Consider the following 20,287-nt stretch of genomic DNA (forward strand, 5'->3'; position numbering starts at 1 on the left):
AAACAGGGGGATCTATTTTGGGGTGCAAATCCTCACTTTCTTGTCCACTATAGAAAAAAAATGTCTTTAAAATGACATATTTGCAAAAATATGACATTTTATTCTTTCTCCTCTAAATTTTAACTCCTGAAAATAAACTGTGGGGTCAAAACACTCAGTGAATACATTAAGAATAAGATGTGTGTTTTTTAAAATGGGGTCATTTGTGGGGGTATCTATCATTCTGACACCCATTAGCCTTTGCAATCATCGAATATCACGGAAGAAAGTCCTCTATTGCATCTGCTGATTTTAATGCATTGACTCTGGTGTAACTCTAGACCAGTGGTACACACCTCCAGTCCTCAAGAGACCCCAACAGGTCATGTTTTCAGGATTTCCTCATTATTGAACAGGTGATGTAATTATAGTCAGTGCCTCAGACATTTCCACAGGTGTTCTCACTATAGGATATCCTTAAAACATGATCTGTTGAGGCCCTTGAGGACTGCAGCCCCTTTGTATGGCCAAATAGTTGGTATCCAAGAAGTCATACCTCCCCCAGTCACACATTGATCAACCCTTGATTGCTAATTGAACAAATGATGTGGGGTGCAGCGATGGGCAGGCAGGGAAAGGGGTACAGAGGAAGGATTCACGGTGGAAACTCTGATTATGAGGGATCCTGCTGCTGGGGTTCCTAAAGCATCATCGGATCTCACGGAAGGAAATCTTGCCTTGCATCTGTTGATTTTAATGTATTGACTCTGGTGTGACTCTAGACCAGTGGTACACAACTCCAGTCCTCATGGCCCCCAACTGTTGGGGGTCCCTGAAGTCTGGAGTTGTGTACTTTTGCTCTTGACTAAAAGAATGGGGGTCTAGAGCACTTTCAGGTACACTTGGTTGATTGATGGGGTAGATAAACAGTTTTGGTTATTTTTGGGTTGCTTAGGCACATAATTATATTACATTTTTGTTGACTTCTATATTGTTACACTGTATAGAATTTCTTAAGTTTTTGCTTTCACCATTGCATTGACCATAATCTGTTATTTATTATCATTGAAAAAGGTGATCCAAATATTTACAATTTCAGATACCATTGAAAGTTATCGGACATCTTTTCCCGAGATGTGGTTTTTTGGTCACACCGATATTTCGTAAGTGCTTAATAATCAACAGTGATTACCGTGACTTTCAGCATTACTTTGTCTTTTTAAAAAGTTGGGTTTCTTGACCATGTAGAATGGATTAGGAATTCCTTCTACGTTTCTACCTGTCATCTTATTTCATCTTCATGATGTAATAGAAATAGACTAGCCAGGGAAACTCATTTAGTCTCTATAGGACCCAGCCACAAGGAAATCTTTGGATATACATGTGATAAAGGTAGGAAAATCCCTCCATCTTCCTTTACCAACCGGCGCGCATAGTCTCCCGTAGGAGTCTATGGAAACCTCTGCGATTTTCTGCCAAAAGATAGGTCAACACCTATTTTTTCAAGCAGCAGTGAATTTCAGTCGCTGAGTTCTGCCGCTGATATTCTGTTTTTTATGGGCATTTTTTGAAACTGCTACAAATCGGCAATCTGGAGGTTTCTATAGGAAACCATTGGTTCTATTAGTTGCAATTTTATTTTTGGACGCATGCAACTTAGCTGCAGAAAATCGTCCATGTGAAAGAGGCCATAAACTCTTGTCGTTGGTCTTCTGTGAGTCCTTACAGAGTTGCTATAATGGCGGATTCCAGTGGATTTCCATCAATTGTAGCAGTACTTGCTAAGTCATCCATCTCCCAGTACCAGGTGTAGCCTGAGAATTAAAGCTGAACGGGAGTTTCCACCTCACTCCTCACCAATTGTTTCTTTATGAGTGCACTTAGCCCACCTCTATTTATGCATACCTTTTTGGGGGATAACCACAAGATTTGATCCTATGGTGCACGACCACACCCGCCTTTTAAAGGAACAGTGTGCCAAACAAAAAACAGGAACATAAATTAATGTATTTTGCAGTTTAAAGAAGAGAAAAGTTGTTACCATATTGGAACTCCCCTACTACACAAACACTTTTATGATTGCCATTTTTTCCCCCAGGGGTGTTGGTTCAGTTTCTGTGCCACTGCAGGTTCCTGGCACCATCACTAAATGGAGAAGTGACATGGTCTGTCTCTCATATGAGTCTGGCTTTGGCATGACCAAATACCCGGCCAACTTTACCTCCTTCCAGGAGTTCTTTGTAGAAGTCTATCTTTCGTATTCTTGTGTCCAAGGAGAAATTATGATCGTAAAAGTTGTGGTGTTCAATCACTTGAAGAAATGTGTTAAGGTGAGGAGGGTCTGCAGTCTGCTCTTTGGTTTATATTTTTCATTTAGAAACTTTATATAATAGAGTGCTTGGATTTTCTTAAAGGGTTTCTCTATTTCGGACAAAGTCTACTTGTTTGCCAATAAACTGATCATAAAGAGTCCCTTTTACTGGGACCCCAGTGATCAGCCTTAATCTGTGAGGGAAGCTGGCAGTAAGTGAGCAGTTTCCCTACAGTGCCGCCATTGGAGAAATTACAGAGTAACTAACCTTTTTTTAAAAATTCATATTGTGACAGTAAATGTCTTTTTAACTGATTTGGGAATATGTTTGCTTACCAAAATCTGCCTATCTCATGTACCAAATGCCCCCTGAAATTCCACAAAAACAATGCCCTCTCGGCTTCTTCTACTTCTAGGGATTCAGCGGTTGGTCAGAGCAGTCCACAAACTGTTTCCTAGCGCTTGGTCTATGGACTAAGAACAGTTAGAGAATATGAATGGGTGGTGCTTGCGCACTGCTCACTCCCGAGCTGGAGGCTTACTGGGAGCAGAGAACGTAAGCTGCTGTCCCACACTCTGCCCTTTCGGTGTTGGCCATTAGAAGCAGAGAACTAACGACCGAAGGGCCCGGAGAGCACAAAAGAGAGAAATTATAGGCACCAGTATGGCTCTGTGTGACAGGCACATAGACAGCTGGCATGGAGGGGCAGCGTCTGGGAGAGCAGTTGACATGCTCAGCTCCCAGTAAGCCTCCAGCTCAGGAGCGAGTCGTGTGCATTGCCCACCCATTTGTACTCTCTACCTGTTCTCAGTCAGTACAGCAAGCACTAGGAAACTGTATATGGACTGGTTTTACCAACCGCTTAATCCCCAGAGGTAGCAGAACCTAAAAAGTTACTACATCAGTGGAACTTCAGTGACCATATGGTACATGAGAGAGGCAGATTTTGGTAAGCATATTGCCAAATTACTTAAAAAGAGATTAACTGTCAATATGGATTAAATAAGATTTGCTACTCTCTAAGGCCGCCTGCAGACGGGCGGAAATTCCGTGGCGGGATTTCCCGCGGAATTTCCGCCCTTGGAAGCTGCGATAGGATTGCGTTAACAAACACAATCCTAGGCAGACGGCTGCGGTTTGTCCGGTTTGTTCTATTTCTGTGCGGGGCTCGCCGCTCCAGTAGCCGGCACATGAAAGATCCGGAGCTGCGGGGTGCGGGTGAGTACGCGCTGCTCTCTGCAGGTGCTTGGGTCAGGTCCCACGGCCAGAATTCTCGCTGCCGGATCCGACCCGGCCGTCTGCAGACGGCCATAGCATTACAAAATGCTCATTCAAATCAATGGTTTGTTTGTGTAATACAGGACAATTCTCCCAAAACAAGAGAAGCTCTTTGTAAACTCTCTCCACTCTGGCCCAAGAATGAGGAACCTGAACAGGGGACCCCTCTCTATTAACCCATATTTCTCTAATAGGGTATATGAAAATATATTTTCTAGAATGGACAAACCCTATACGTTCTGGTTGCCAATAGTAAACCTATTTACTATTGCACCAAAATATTCTGAAAATTAAATTCCCTTATTATTGATATCTTCTGTAAAAAGAAGGGTCTTAAGGGACAAAATTCACTAAAAACAGTGAGGAACATTGATGATGATTGATGATGATGATGGTGTGTATCTATGAATATGTTCTTGCTGAATGCCACTCTAGGTTTAGGCTGGATGGGTAAGACCCATGGATGATATGGATCCTTCACTAGATCCTTGGATTGTCTTCTTTACTTAAGGCTAACCTGACACATCCTCATGTCAGAAGTGTCGGGTTGTATAGCTTGGCAGCACAGCCCCATTGGTTCCAACAATGTCTTTCTTTTGTTTATGCTCACCCCCGTTTTATCTTAAAGGCTCTTTTTATATTCGGCTTTTGTCACTGTTAGTATGTCAAGTGGGCAGTCCCCACCGCTCACTGTCAATGGGTGAGGTCAGACTTGATTACCAGTGAGCAATGGGGACCTCCTACTTGACACATTCCAAATTTCAGGAACCACATTTAAGAACAGTCTGTACCAGGGAACAAGGGTGAGTATGAACCAAAGGAAGGCTGCGATAGAGTAAGTGGGCATGATAAGGACATAATAGGTCCTCTTTAATAGAATCTTATCTATTATAGGTATAGTTTCTTGCTTTCAGGTTCAGTACCAAACAGTAAATAAGTAAACTCTTGCAGCGCACCCATTCATTGTTATTCCATTATTTCTATCTTTGTGTAGGTTAACACAACAGTAGAACCTTCTCAGCACTATGCAGTAGAGCCAATGGATGAAGGGTGCATAAAATGTATTTGCTCCAGGGAGAGAGCTTCGTACTCCTTTAAAATTGGTGCCAAATCACTGGGTAAGTTACAGTGTATGCAAATCCGTTCCAGGTCAGGACTTGATCTAAAACTATGAAATTCAGAGTATTCTTTCAATGATTCTCTATTGTGGTGATCTCTCCTAGTATGAAGACTCATTTAGGTCAGACCTAATCAGCTTAGAACAAATTGTTATAGTAGCCGGTCTGAATTTCCCTTCTAAAGAAAAACCTTTGTAGTGTAGATCCATTTGAAAAGTTTGGATATGATTTGAGAGAGTTGGGCAGTTCCACCCTTAATCAGGATCTTAAATCAGACTCATACAAATGATCATAAAGTGAAAGGATAAAAATGTGACCATAGATAGCTCAAAAGACTAGACAGATCTATAATAAATGGCATACTGTATGTAGTATAGAGGCAGAGCGGGCAACAACTCTGGAGCCCATTGGTAAGGAGACAGTAGCCCAGGTTAACCTCATCCACCATCCCAATCTTTTAAGGCTTTGTCTTCTCAATGCTCTGCTGAGCAACGTGAAGAATCAGCTCAAGAGTCATGATGCCCTTCTCTCATATATGGTATAGGGTGAGGGGACAAACTAGCACCAAGCCCTTTGTGGGAATGTTGTGTCAACTAGAACTAAAGTAATGTCTCTTTGAGTAATGTCTCTTTGTGGTTACAGGAGTTTTAAGGAACTATAATATTGATGGCCTATCCTTAGGATAAGCTATTGAGATCTGAATAACGGGGGTGCTAAAATTCGACGCCATCGCCAATCAACTGAATGAAGCTCTCTGGAGCCACATGGAGCCATTTTCACTCTTTACCAAGTAACATAAGCTTGGTAATGGTTGTGCCTGGTACTGCCTGTAGCTCACTGCATCTCAGTTCCATTCAGGTGAATAGTGCCAAGCTTCAGTCCAAGATATGGCCACAACCGGCTATATAGCACTATCCTAATAATCATTCAGTTAACCGGTGGGGATGCTGTGATTCGAACGCCTCACTAATCAGATATTGATGCTCTAGCCTAAGGTAGACCTGCAATGAAATCTGTGTATGACTGTTGCAGATTTTGTTGCAGAATGAGTCGTGGATTTCGCTCACTGCATTGCAATGAATAAAGTTTGCCGTGGAAGTCCACTACATTTCCACTACAGATAGACAATGCCGTGGATTTGAAAATCTGCAGCATGACTGGAATCCTCTACATATATCTTCTTATGTGAGGAAATGTTGTTTCTTAAAGCCCCATTTACTAAAACTGTTCTGTACTTTTGTTGCAGAAGTTTGGTGCACATTACGCAGCCAAAATTCTGCAACAATTTCACAATGTGTGAACACACCCCTAGTATTCCTTTTGTAACATCCCAACCCAAGGGCATTTATAGAACTGTAACTTTCAAAAAAACGGTACTTTATATACAAATGCCAATCTAATTTTCCATCTAAGAAAACAATTACTGTATTGCTTATATAGACTAGCAATTCTTAGGAAATTATAGTACCAATGTTCCTGGTGGCGCAATGCACCACACAGCTCTGCTACATGCACGTCACACACATACAGCTCTGCTACATGCACGTCACACACATACAGCTCTGCTACATGCACGTCACACACACACAGCTCTGCTACATGCACATCACACACACACAACTCTGGTACATGCACATCACACAACACAGCTCTGGTACATACACGTCACACACACAAAGCTCTGCTACATATACTTCACATGCAGCTCTGCAACATACATTTTTCATCCCATACAACAGGGATCATAACCAGCACAGCAGAGTCCTGCACACACTGATCGCCCCCTCTTCATGTGACCCTGGACTTCTCCCACACAGATGACTGAAATGACGATTACATCATTACATGTCCTGTCTGCACATGGCTACTGTCCAGCTCTGAAGGTTTTTAATAAAGTTTAGATCCCCGGTGACTGATCCCATAACGGTGGCATCTTCACATGTAACTGACACAGTCACTCACTTACAGACAGGTGGTTGTTAGTATTCCATAACAACTGAGGCTGTGTGGGTTTGTAGGGGATGTAGACCACCCGTAATCTGCACAGGGATGAAGGACCATCACCATCATGTGAGTAGGAGCAGAGCATGTAACTATCTCATGGACACAGAGCCTAGGTGACTGATCACATAATGGTGACATCATTACAGGTCCTGTAAACACATGGCTGCTGTCAGGCTCTGTATGTTGATTGATGATGTCACTGTCATTCGATCATAGGCGGAGCATGGTGGTCGTTAGTATTTTGATATAATGCCATGCTCATTCCGTAGATTCCATGGCCTAATCTGCAGAGGAATCCACACTATTTAAGCATTCTATTGAGTGCTACAGAAATTATTTTGAAATCCATGATACAAAAGAAAACAAATTTTCGAATCAATTCTCAGCGTTGTTTCCACGTCGGCTGACTGCACATGGATTTGTCCAATGTTAAGCCAAAATTAGGGGGGAATTATACCTTCCCACACTTTAGGACTCACTCCAGGCAATCTCTTAAAGAATTGCACCAAAACGGCACGTGTGTAACCATCCTAAAAATTATCATGGCAGAAGGTATAAAATCTCTTGTGTTACAATACAGTCAACTCAACCTGTAACTTTGCAACTTGGCTACCTCTTCGCAGGTGTGGTCAAAATCACTGTGACAAGCGAAACTGTTCATATCGGAGACACATGCGAAGGTCCAGCTGATCCTAACCAGCCATCCCGTAAAGATACTGTTGTACAAGAAATCATTGTAGAGGTGAGGTGGATGTGATTGGACAATGAGGGACTCTGGTGGACCCCTGATTCTAAGTTATTGCAGCATGCATGTGGATCAAGAGGTTTCATGTTTTGAGTTGTCCTTGTGTCTGTCTGTGATGGCTGGAGCCTTAACCCCTTGAGTGGCACGCCCGGAAAAGTTCCGTGACGAGCTCCACTGCTCATAGCAACATAGCCCGGAAGATTTCCGGGCTATGTATCACTATGGGAGCTGCAGAGCACAATGCCACAAGCTGTGACAGTGTGCTCTGCCTGCACAGACTCACAGAGAATAAAGCAAGGGCTTTGAAAAACCAGCAGAAGATATTGCCGACATGTCGGCAATGTCCTGCTTTGTTTACAAGTTGCCATAGAGACCATCGGCTTGTCAGAAGCAAGCCGATGGTCTCTGTGGCAGGGAGAGCTGGTTGTTAGCTGTCAGAGGACAGCTAGGTACCAGCTCTTACAGCAGAGATCAGAGAAAACCTCCGATCTCTGCTGTGTTAACCCTTTACATGCTGCAGTCTATGTGACTGCAGCATGTAAAGGGCTGTCACTGCAGCATGTAAAGGGCTGTCACCATCGGACCCCTGGAATGTGATCAGGGGTCCTGATGGGTCCCTGTGGAAGTCCCCTAAAGGGACAAAAAAAAATAAAAAAATTTTAAAAAATTAAAAAAAAAAAAAGTAAAAAAATTATTAAAAAAATAAAAACACTTGTCTCCCTTTACTTTGTAAAAAATCAAAAATACAATCACACATGTGGTATCCATGCGTCGTAATGACCCAGAGAAGGAAGTTAATACATTATTTAACCCCTTAATGACATGGCCCCTTTTTACTTTTTTCCCCATTTCTTTTTTTCCTCCCCCCTGTTTAAAAAATCACAACTTGTCCCGCAAAAAGCAAGCCCTTATATGGCCATGTCAATGGAAAAATGAAAAAGTTATGGCTCTTGAGACGCAACTGCAAAACTAGTTGAAATTCAATGATTAGACCATTTTAAAAAACCTGCCCTGGTGGGCACGACAGGGTGGTAGGAAACCTGCCACTCAAGGGGTTAAGGGAAATGTCATATCAATAGTTCTGTATGAGGAGTGAATTTAAAAATGGTGCAAATTGTTGCAAGTTCATTAAAATAGCTCATATGACTTAATATACCGTATTTGGTGACTCAGCAAGTTAGATATATTTCTCTTATGCCATCTCATGGCTGGCATAGGTCTACACTAGAGTTGAGCGAACGTACTCTGCCGAGCTTGATGCTCATTCGAGTATTAGCGTACTCGATGGTGCTCACTACTCGAACGAGCATCAAGGGGTGTTCGACCCCCCCCCCAGGTTTTGGCTCCTCCCCCTGTGACGTGTCTGCTTTGGCCCCTCCCTGCCACAATGCAGCATGCGTCAATGGCAAATTTTTTTGTCTAGCAGGCAGGGGAGAGAGAAAGAGAGAAAGATACGAACCAAGGAGAGAAAAAAAGCTTGGGACTCGGTGTACCACATACAAAAATGCTCGAGTCTCCCATTGTAGTCAATGGGGTTCGTTACTCGAGTAGAGCTCTCGAATTTTACGAATAGCTTGACTCCAATAACGCGGACCCGAGCATTTGGGTGCTCGCTCATCTCTAGTCTACACCAACTTGTACCATAATGTGGATCTTGAGTTTTATCCACTCCTTTTATCGCAACAGTTTTATAAAATTGTTTTCTCTTAGAAATCAGATTTTTTAACTCTAAGAGATCTGACTTTTTAACAAAGAATTAAGTTTATTTTCTGATCCCAGAAATCAGTCTTTTCCCCCTCAGAATTCAGCTTTTTCTTTTCTCAGAAATCAGATAAAAAAAGAATCTGAATTCTGACTTTTATCTCAAGGTAAATCTTATTAATCTCAAGATTTATTTACTCTGAATTCTATTTTTTACCTCAGAATTCAGATTTTTTTAAAAAATCTTAGAAATAAGGTTTTTTCTACAACTATAATTGTTGAAAAATATTTTTTTAAAAAACAAGAAAAAAGAATATAAAGCAATGTTACAGTCACACAGTCAACACTTTACAGAATTAAGGGTTTTTTTTAATCCCAGAATTTAGATTTTTTTTCTTTCAGAATTCAAGATATTTTTCAGAAATCTTTTCTTTTTTAAGGGCTCAGTCGGATGAGCGGAGACCCACGCGCAAAAAATCTGCACCTACCAAAGATAGAACAATTGGGTGGCAATAGACGTGGTCATGCAGATTTTTTCGAGCACATGCGGTGCGGTTTTTTCCCGTGCCGAAAAACGCACGTATATCCGCTCGTCTGACTGAGCCCTAAGCTTAGTGTTCTGATTTTTTTCTTTCTTACAGAATTCAAAAATGATGTTCAATATTTTACTCAGAATTCTGACTTTTCATATTATGGTTTTTAATTACATCATTCTAATTTTATTCCTTTCACAAGTCAAGATTTTTTTTCTCTAATTTTATTTAACCCCTTCCCTCCATCATGGGAGCGGAGTACTTCCCGCAATCAGGACAGATCTTGCGCTATCCCGCAGCAGGAGCCGGCCTCCCGCTGTTAACCCCTTCCCTGCCGCGATCTATGTAGATCGCAGCATGGGAAGGGTTCACAGAGGGAGCACGCTCCCACGATATAATCGCAGAGAGCCCAGCTGCTTGCCATGGCAACAGGACACCAGATACTGACGTCCTGTGTTGCCAGAGCCTATGATGACTGTATAAGCGATAAGGCATGGCCGGACAGAAGTCCTGCCATGCCTTATCACAGTGATCATCGGTGCTGTGCTTTAAGTCCCCCAGAGGGACATAGATGGTGTAAAAAAAAAAAAGGATAATAAAAATGTCTAAAAAAGAAAAATGTAAAAAAAAAGTAAAAAACTTTTTTAATGCTTTTTCTCATATTAACATAAAAAAGGTAAAAAAAACTAAAATGGTACATATTTGGTATCGACGCATCCGTAACAACGTGTTCAATAAGTTGAATATGCTTTTTGTTCTGAACGGCAAAAAGCGTAAAGAAAAAACGGTAAAAAACAGAGGCAAAATGCTAATTTTTAGTATTTTGCCTCCCAAGAAATGCAATAAAAGTGATCTAAAAAGTTGTATATTCCCCAAAATGGTACCAGTAAAAACCACAGCTCGTCTCGCAAAACATAAGCCCTCACAGAGCTCCGTACATTGAAAAATAAAAAAGTTACAGGACTTTGAATGCAGTGATAAAGTGAATGAAAAGTTTTAAAACAGTTGAAGATTTAGCTCCCCTCATGAATTGGATCCATGAGGGGAGCTAAGAATACTCACCCCACCCTCTGTGATGTCTTCCAGGACCTCACTCCGGCATCTGTGCATGCGCGCCAGGCATCATTACGTCACGCGCAAACGCAGAGGACCGGGAGGCCTGAGAAATGTAAAAACTTTCTGCTCCCAGATAGTATGAGTAGTATGTGTGCTGTACAAAAAAAAACTATTTTTAAAATGACACAATTGCCAAAAAAGTGAAAATCATAGTTGTTTCCTTCTGCTTTGCTTAGATTCATTCAAAAACTATGAGGTCAAAATACACAGTACACCCCTAGAGGAATTCGTAAAGGGGTCTAGTTTTCAAAATGGGGTCATTTGTGGGGGTTTTCTGTTGTTTTGGCCGCTCAAGGGGTCTGCAAGTGGGCAATGGGGCCTATAATGCCTTCAAGCAAAATGTCTGTTCTGAAAGCCACCGGCTGCTCCTTTTGATTTGGGCCCCGTTGTGCATACAGGCATAAGATAAGGGCCACAACGGGTATGTTTCTTACAGGAAAAACAGGGGGATCTATTTTGGGGTGCAAATCCTCACTTTCTTGTCCACTATAGAAAAAAAATGTCTTTAAAATGACATATTTGCAAAAATATGACATTTTATTCTTTCTCCTCTAAATTTTAACTCCTGAAAATAAACTGTGGGGTCAAAACACTCAGTGAATACATTAAGAATAAGATGTGTGTTTTTTAAAATGGGGTCATTTGTGGGGTATCTATCATTCTGACACCCATTAGCCTTTGCAATCATCGGATATCACGGAAGAAAGTCCTCTATTGCATCTGCTGATTTTAATGCATTGACTCTGGTGTAACTCTAGACCAGTGGTACACACCTCCAGTCCTCAAGAGACCCCAACAGGTCATGTTTTCAGGATTTCCTCATTATTGAACAGGTGATGTAATTATAGTCAGTGCCTCAGACATTTCCACAGGTGTTCTCACTATAGGATATCCTTAAAACATGATCTGTTGAGGCCCTTGAGGACTGCAGCCCCTTTGTATGGCCAAATAGTTGGTATCCAAGAAGTCATACCTCCCCCAGTCACACATTGATCAACCCTTGATTGCTAATTGAACAAATGATGTGGGGTGCAGCGATGGGCAGGCAGGGAAAGGGGTACAGAGGAAGGATTCACGGTGGAAACTCTGATTATGAGGGATCCTGCTGCTGGGGTTCCTAAAGGATCATCGGATCTCACGGAAGGAAATCTTGCCTTGCATCTGTTGATTTTAATGTATTGACTCTGGTGTGACTCTAGACCAGTGGTACACAACTCCAGTCCTCATGGCCCCCAACTGTTGGGGGTCCCTGAAGTCTTGAGTTGTGTACTTTTGCTCTTGACTAAAAGAATGGGGGTCTAGAGCACTTTCAGGTACACTTGGTTGATTGATGGGGTAGATAAACAGTTTTGGTTATTTTTGGGTTGCTTAGGCACATAATTATATTACATTTTTGTTGACTTCTATATTGTTACACTGTATAGAATTTCTTAAGTTTTTGCTTTCACCATTGCATTGACCATAATCTGTTATTTATTATCATTGAAAAAGGTGATCCAAATATTTACAATTTCAGATACCATTGAAAGTTATCGGACATCCTTTCCCGAGATGTGGTTTTTTGGTCACACCGATATTTCGTAAGTGCTTAATAATCCACAGTGATTACCGTGACTTTCAGCATTACTTTGTCTTTTTAAAAAGTTGGGTTTCTTGACCGTGTAGAATGGATTAGGAATTCCTTCTACGTTTCTACCTGTCATCTTATTTCATCTTCATGATGTAATAGAAATAGACTAGCCAGGGAAACTCATTTAGTCTCTATAGGACCCAGCCACAAGGAGATCTTTGGATATACATGTGATAAAGGTAGGAAAATCCCTCCATCTTCCTTTACCAACCGGCGCGCACAGTCTCCCGTAGGAGTCTATGGAAACCTCTGCGATTTTCTGCCAAAAGATAGGTCAACACCTATTTTTTCAAGCAGCAGTGAATTTCAGTCGCTGAGTTCTGCCGCTGATATTCTGTTTTTTATGGGCATTTTTTGAAACTGCTACAAATCGGCAATCTGGAGGTTTCTATAGGAAACCATTGGTTCTATTAGTTGCAATTTTATTTTTGGACGCATGCAACTTAGCTGCAGAAAATCGTCCATGTGAAAGAGGCCATAAACTCTTGTCGTTGGTCTTCTGTGAGTCCTTACAGAGTTGCTATAATGGCGGATTCCAGTGGATTTCCATCAATTGTAGCAGTACTTGCTAAGTCATCCATCTCCCAGTACCAGGTGTAGCCTGAGAATTAAAGCTGAACGGGAGTTTCCACCTCACTCCTCACCAATTGTTTCTTTATGAGTGCACTTAGCCCACCTCTATTTATGCATACCTTTTTTTGGGATAACCACAAGATTTGATCCTATGGTGCACGACCACACCCGCCTTTAAAAGGAACCGTGTGCCAAACAAAAAACAGGAACATAAATTAATGTATTTTGCAGTTTAAAGAAGAGAAAAGTTGTTACCATATTGGAACTCCCCTACTACACAAACACTTTTATGATTGCCATTTTTTCCCCCAGGGGTGTTGGTTCACTTTCTGTGCCACTGCAGGTTCCTGGCACCATCACTAAATGGAGAAGTGACATGGTCTGTCTCTCATATGAGTCTGGCTTTGGCATGACCAAATACCCGGCCAACTTTACCTCCTTCCAGGAGTTCTTTGTAGAAGTCTATCTTTCGTATTCTTGTGTCCAAGGAGAAATTATGATCGTAAAAGTTGTGGTGTTCAATCACTTGAAGAAATGTGTTAAGGTGAGGAGGGTCTGCAGTCTGCTCTTTGGTTTATATTTTTCATTTAGAAACTTTATATAATAGAGTGCTTGGATTTTCTTAAAGGGTTTCTCTATTTTGGACAAAGTCTACTTGTTTGCCAATAAACTGATCACAAAGAGTCCCTTTTACTGGGCCCCCAGTGATCAGCCTTAATCTGTGAGGGAAGCTGGCAGTAAGTGAGCAGTTTCCCTACAGTGCCGCCATTGGAGAAATTACAGAGTAACTAACCTTTTTTTTAAAATTCATATTGTGACAGTAAATGTCTTTTTAACTGATTTGGGAATATGTTTGCTTACCAAAATCTGCCTATCTCATGTACCAAATGCCCCCTGAAATTCCACAAAAACAATGCCCTCTCGGCTTCTTCTACTTCTAGGGATTCAGCGGTTTGTCAGAGCAGTCCACACACTGTTTCCTAGCGCTTGGTCTATGGACTAAGAACAGTTAGAGAAAATGAATGGGTGGCGCTTGCGCACTGCTCACTCCCGAGCTGGAGGCTTACTGGGAGCAGAGAACGTAAGCTGCTCTCCCACGCTCTGCCCTTTCGGTGTTGGCCATTAGAAGCAGAGAACCAAGGACCGGAGGGCCCGGAGAGCACAAAAGAGAGAAATTATAGGCACCAGTATGGCTCTGTGTGACAGGCACATAGACAGCTGGCATGGAGGAGCAGCGTCTGGGAGAGCAGTTGACATGCTCAGCTCCCAGTAAGCCTCCAGCTCAGGAGCGAGTCGTGTGCATTGCCCACCCATTTGTACTCTCTACCTGTTCTCAGTCAGTACAGCAAGCACTAGGAAACTGTATATGGTCTGGTTTTACCAACCGCTTAATCCCCAGAAGTAGCAGAACCTAAAAAGTTACTACATCAGTGGAACTTCAGTGACCATATGGTACATGAGAGAGGCAGATTTTGGTAAGCATATTGCCAAATTACTTAAAAAGAGATTAACTGTTGATATGGATTAAATAAGATTTGCTACTCTCTAAGGCCGCCTGCAGACGGGCGGAAATTCCGTGGCGGGATTTCCCGCGGAATTTCCGCCCTTGGAAGCTGCGATAGGATTGCGTTAACAAACACAATCCTAGGCAGACGGCTGCGGTTTGTCCGGTTTGTTCTATTTCTGTGCGGGGCTCGCCGCTCCAGTAGCCGGCACATGAAAGATCCGGAGCTGCGGGGTGCGGGTGAGTACGCGCTGCTCTCTGCAGGTGCTTGGGTCGGGTCCCACGGCCAGAATTCTCGCTGCCGGATCCGACCCGGCCGTCTGCAGGCGGCCATAGCATTACAAAATGCTCATTCAAATCAATGGTTTGTTTGTGTAATACAGGACAATTCTCCCAAAACAAGAGAAGCTCTTTGTAAACTCTCTCCACTCTGGCCCAAGAATGAGGAACCTGAACAGGGGACCCCTCTCTATTAACCCATATTTCTCTAATAGGGTATATGAAAATATATTTTCTAGAATGGACAAACCCTATACGTTCTGGTTGCCAATAGTAAACCTATTTACTATTGCACCAAAATATTCTGAAAATTAAATTCCCTTATTATTGATATCTTCTGTAAAAAGAAGGGTCTTAAGGGACAAAATTCACTAAAAACAGTGAGGAACATTGATGATGATTGATGATGATGATGGTGTGTATCTATGAATATGTTCTTGCTGAATGCCACTCAAGGTTTAGGCAGGATGGGTAAGACCCATGGATGATATGGATCCTTCACTAGATCCTTGGATTGTCTTTTTTACTTAAGGCTAACCTGACACATCCTCATGTCAGAAGTGTCGGGTTGTGTAGCTTGGCAGCACAGCCCCATTGGTTCCAACAATGTCTTTCTTTTGTTTATGCTCACCCCCGTTTTATCTTAAAGGCTCTTTTTATATTCGGCTTTTGTCACTGTTAGTATGTCAAGTGGGCAGTCCCCACCACTCACTGTCAATGGGTGAGGTCAGACTTGATTACCAGTGAGCAATGGGGACCTCCTACTTGACACATTCCAAATTTCAGGAACCACATTTAAGAACAGTCTGTACCAGGGAACAAGGGTGAGTATGAACCAAAGGAAGGCTGCGATAGAGTAAGTGGACATGATAAGGACATAATAGGTCCTCTTTAATAGAATCTTATCTATTATAGGTATAGTTTCTTGCTTTCAGGTTCAGTACCAAACAGTAAATAAGTAAACTCTTGCAGCGCACCCATCCATTGTTATTCCATTATTTCTATCTTTGTGTAGGTTAACACAACAGTAGAACCTTCTCAGCACTATACAGTAGAGCCAATGGATGAAGGGTGCATAAAATGTATTTGCTCCAGGGAGAGAGCTTCGTACTCCTTTAAAATTGGTGCCAAATCACTGGGTAAGTTACAGTGTATGCAAATCCGTTCCAGGTCAGGACTTGATCTAAAACTATGAAATTCAGAGTATTTTTTCAATGATTCTCTATTGTGGTGATCTCTCCTAGTATGAAGACTCATTTAGGTCAGACCTAATCAGCTTAGAACAAATTGTTATAGTAGCCGGTCTGAATTTCCCTTCTAAAGAAGAACCTTTGTAGTGTAGATCCATTTGAAAAGTTTGGATATGATTTGAGAGAGTTGGGCAGTTCCACCCTTAATCAGGATCTTAAATCAGACTCATACAAATGATCATAAAGTGAAAGGATAAAAATGTGACCATAGATAGCTCAAAAGACTAGACAGATCTATAATAAATGGCATACTGTATGTAGTATAGAGGCAGAGCGGGCAACAACTCTGGAGCCCATTGGTAAGGAGGCAGTAGCCCAGGTTAACCTCATCCACCATCCCAATCTTTTAAGGCTTTGTCTTCCCAATGCTCTGCTGAGCAACGTGAAGAATCAGCTCAAGAGTCATGATGCCCTTCTCTCATATATGGTATAGGGTGAGGGGACAAACTAGCACCAAGCCCTTTGTGGGAATGTTGTGTCAACTAGAACTAAAGTAATGTCTCTTTGAGTAATGTCTCTTTGTGGTTACAGGAGTTTTAAGGAACTATAATATTGATGGCCTATCCTTAGGATAAGCTATTGAGATCTGAATAATGGGGGTGCTAAAATTCGACGCCATCACCAATCAACTGAATGAAGCTCTCTGGAGCCACATCTTTTTCACTCTTTACCAAGTAACATAAGCTTGGTAATGGTTGTGCCTGGTACTGCCTGTAGTTCACTGCAGCTTAGTTCCATTCAGGTGAATAGTGCCAAGCTTCAGTCCAAGATATGGCCACAACCGGCTATATAGCACTATCCTAATAATCATTCAGTTAACCGGTGGGGATGCTGTGATTCGAACGCCTCACTAATCAGATATTGATGCTCTAGCCTAAGGTAGACCTGCAATGAAATCCGTGTATGACTGTTGCAGATTTTGTTGCAGAATGAGTCGTGGATTTCGCTCACTGCATTGCAATGAATAAAGTTTGCAGTGGAAGTCCACTACATTTCCACTACAGATAGACAATGCCATGGATTTGAAAATCTGCAGGATGACTGGAGGAATCCTCTACATATATCTTCTTATGTGAGGAAATGTTGTTTCTTAAAGCCCCATTTACTAAAACTGTTCTGTACTTTTGTTGCAGAAGTTTGGAGCACATTCCCCAGCCAAAATTCTGCAACAATTTCACAATGTGTGAACACACCCCTAGTATTCCTTTTGTAACATCCCAACCCAAGGGCATTTATAGAACTGTAACTTTCAAAAAAACTGTACTTTATATACAATTGACCATCTAATTTTCTATCTAAGAAAACAATTACTATATTGCTTATAGATAGACTAGCAATTCTTAGGAAATTATAGTACCAATGTTCATGCTGGCGCAATGCACCACACAGCTCTGCTACATGCACGTCACACACACACAGCTCTGCTATATGCACGTCACACAACACAGCTCTGGTACATACACGTCACACACACAAAGCTCTGCTACATATACTTCACATGCAGCTCTGCTACATACATTTTTCATCCCATACAACAGGGATCATAAACCAGCACAGCAGAGTCTTGCACACACTGATCACCCCCTCTTCATGTGACTCTGGACTTCTCCCACACAGATGACTGAAATGACGATTACATCATTACATGTCCTGTCTGCACATGGCTACTGTCCAGCTCTGAAGGTTTTTAATAAAGTTTAGAGCCCCGTTGACTGATCCCATAACGGTGGCATATTCACATGTAACTGACACAGTCACTCACTTACAGACAGGTGGTTGTTAGTATTCCATAACAACTGAGGCTGTGTGGGTTTGTAGGGGATGTAGAACACCCGTAATCTGCACAGGGATGAAGGACCATCACCATCATGTGAGTAGGAGCAGAGCATGTAACTATCTCATGGACACAGAGCCTAGGTGACTGATCACATGACGGTGACATCATTACAGGTCCTGTAAACACATGGCTGCTGTCAGGCTCTGTATGTTGATTGATGATGTCACTGTCATTCGATCATAGGCGGAGCATGGTGGTCGTTAGTATTTTGATATAATGCCATGTTCATTCGGTGGATTCCATGGCCAAATCTGCAGAGGAATCCACACTATTTAAGCATTCTATTGAGTGCTACAGAAATTATTTTGAAATCCATGATACAAAAGAAAACAAATTTTCGAATCAATTCTCAGCGCTGTTTTCACGTCGGCTGGCTGCACATGGATTTGTCCAATGTTAAGCCAAAATTAGGGGGGAATTATACCTTTCCACACTTTAGGACTCACTCCTGGCAAGGTCTTAAAGAACTGCACCAAAACGGCACGTGTAAAACCATCCTAAAAATTATCATGGCAGAAGGTATAAAATCTCTTGTGTTACAATACAGTCTACTCAACCTGTAACTTTGCAACTTGGCTACCTCTTCGCAGGTGTGGTCAAAATCACTGTGACAAGCGAAACTGTTCATATCGGAGACACATGCGAAGGTCCAGCTGATCCTAACCAGCCATCCCGTAAAGATACTGTTGTACGAGAAATCATTGTAGAGGTGAGGTGGATGTGATTGGACAATGAGGGACTCTGGTGGACCCCTGATTCTAAGTTATTGCAGCATGCATGTGGATCAAGAGGTTTCATGTTTTGAGTTGTCCTTGTGTCTGTCTGTGATGGCTGGAGCCTTAAGGGAAATGTCATATCAATAGTTCTGTATGAGGAATGAATTTAAAAATGGTGCAAATTGTTGCAAGTTCATTAAAATAGCTCATATGACTTAATATACTGTATTTGGTGACTCAGCAAGTTAGATATATTTCTCTTATGCCATCTCATGGCTGGCATAGGTCTACACTAGAGTTGAGCGAACGTACTCTGCCGAGCTTGATGCTCATTCGAGTATTAGCGTACTCGATGGTGCTCACTACTCGAACGAGCATCAAGGGGTGTTCGACCCCCCCCCCAGGTTTTGGCTCCTCCCCCTGTGACGTGTCTGCTTTGGCCCCTCCCTGCCACAATGCAGCATGCGTCAATGGCAAATTTTTTTGTCTAGCAGGCAGGGGAGAGAGAAAGAGAGAAAGATACGAACCAAGGAGAGAAAAAAAGCTTGGGACTCGGTGTACCACATACAAAAATGCTCCAGTCTCCCATTGTAGTCAATGGGGTTCGTTACTTGAGTAGAGCTCTCGAATTTTACGAATAGCTCGACTCCAATAACGCGGACCCGAGCATTTGGGTGCTCGCTCATCTCTAGTCTACACCAACTTGTACCATAATGTGGATCTTGAGTTTTATCCACTCCTTTTATCGCAACAGTTTTATAAAATTGTTTTCTCTTAGAAATCAGATTTTTTAACTCTAAGAGATCTGACTTTTTAACAAAGAATTAAGTTTCTTTTCTGATCCCAGAAATCAGTCTTTTCCCCCTCAGAATTCAGCTTTTTCTTTTCTCAGAAATCAGATAAAAAAAGAATCTGAATTCTGACTTTTATCTCAAGATAAATATTATTAATCTCAAGATTTATTTACACTGGATTCTATTTTTTACCTCAGAATTCAGATTTTTTTTTTAAATCTTAGAAATAAGGTTTTTTCTACAACTATAATTGTTGAAAAATATTTTTTTAAATAACCAGAAAAAAGAATATAAAGCAATGTCCCAGTCACACAGTCAACACTTTACAGAATTAAGTTTTTAATCCCAGAATTTAGATTTTTTTTTTCTTTCAGAATTCAAGATTTTTTTTTGCAGAAATCTTTTCTTTTTTCTCGAAAAAATCTGCACCTACCAAAGATAGAACAATTGGGTGGCAATAGACGTGGTCATGCAGATTTTTTCGAGCACATGCGGTGCGGTTTTTTCCCGTGCCGAAAAACGCACGTATATCCGCTCGTCTGACTGAGCCCTAAGCTTAGGTCAGAGCCCTAAGCTGAGCCCTTAGCTTTAATTCTTACAGAATTCAAAAATTATGTTCAATATTTTTCTCAGAATTCTGACTTTTCATATTATAGTTTTTAATTACATCATTCTAATTTTATTCCTTTCACAAGTCAAGATTTTTTTTCTCTAATTTTTGCCTTTTTTATTTAACCCCTTCCCTCCATCATGGGAGCGGAGTACTTCCCGCAATCAGGACAGATATTGCGCTATCCCGCAGCAGGAGTCGGCCTCCCACTGTTAACCCCTTCCCTGCCGCGATCTATGTAGATCGCAGCATGGGAAGGGTTCACAGAGGGAGCACACTCCCAAGATATAATCGCAGAGAGCCCAGCT

At 41.8% G+C, this 20,287-nt stretch overlaps 1 protein-coding gene across 1 annotated transcript in view; it reads left to right on the forward strand.

The window, feature by feature from the left end:
- LOC136626337 (alpha-2-macroglobulin-like) overlaps positions 1 to 20,287 on the forward strand; it is a 79,034-nt gene that overhangs the window by 32,649 nt on the left and 26,098 nt on the right. The window contains exons 14-17 of the mRNA XM_066601311.1: positions 12,303 to 12,366; positions 13,302 to 13,533; positions 15,788 to 15,911; positions 18,450 to 18,568. Coding sequence (XP_066457408.1) covers positions 12,303 to 12,366; positions 13,302 to 13,533; positions 15,788 to 15,911; positions 18,450 to 18,568 — 539 coding nt within the window. The remainder of the gene's footprint in view (positions 1 to 12,302; positions 12,367 to 13,301; positions 13,534 to 15,787; positions 15,912 to 18,449; positions 18,569 to 20,287) is intronic.

This window comes from Eleutherodactylus coqui, chromosome 4, assembly GCF_035609145.1.
Source record: "Eleutherodactylus coqui strain aEleCoq1 chromosome 4, aEleCoq1.hap1, whole genome shotgun sequence".
Taxonomy (NCBI): domain Eukaryota; kingdom Metazoa; phylum Chordata; class Amphibia; order Anura; family Eleutherodactylidae; genus Eleutherodactylus; species Eleutherodactylus coqui.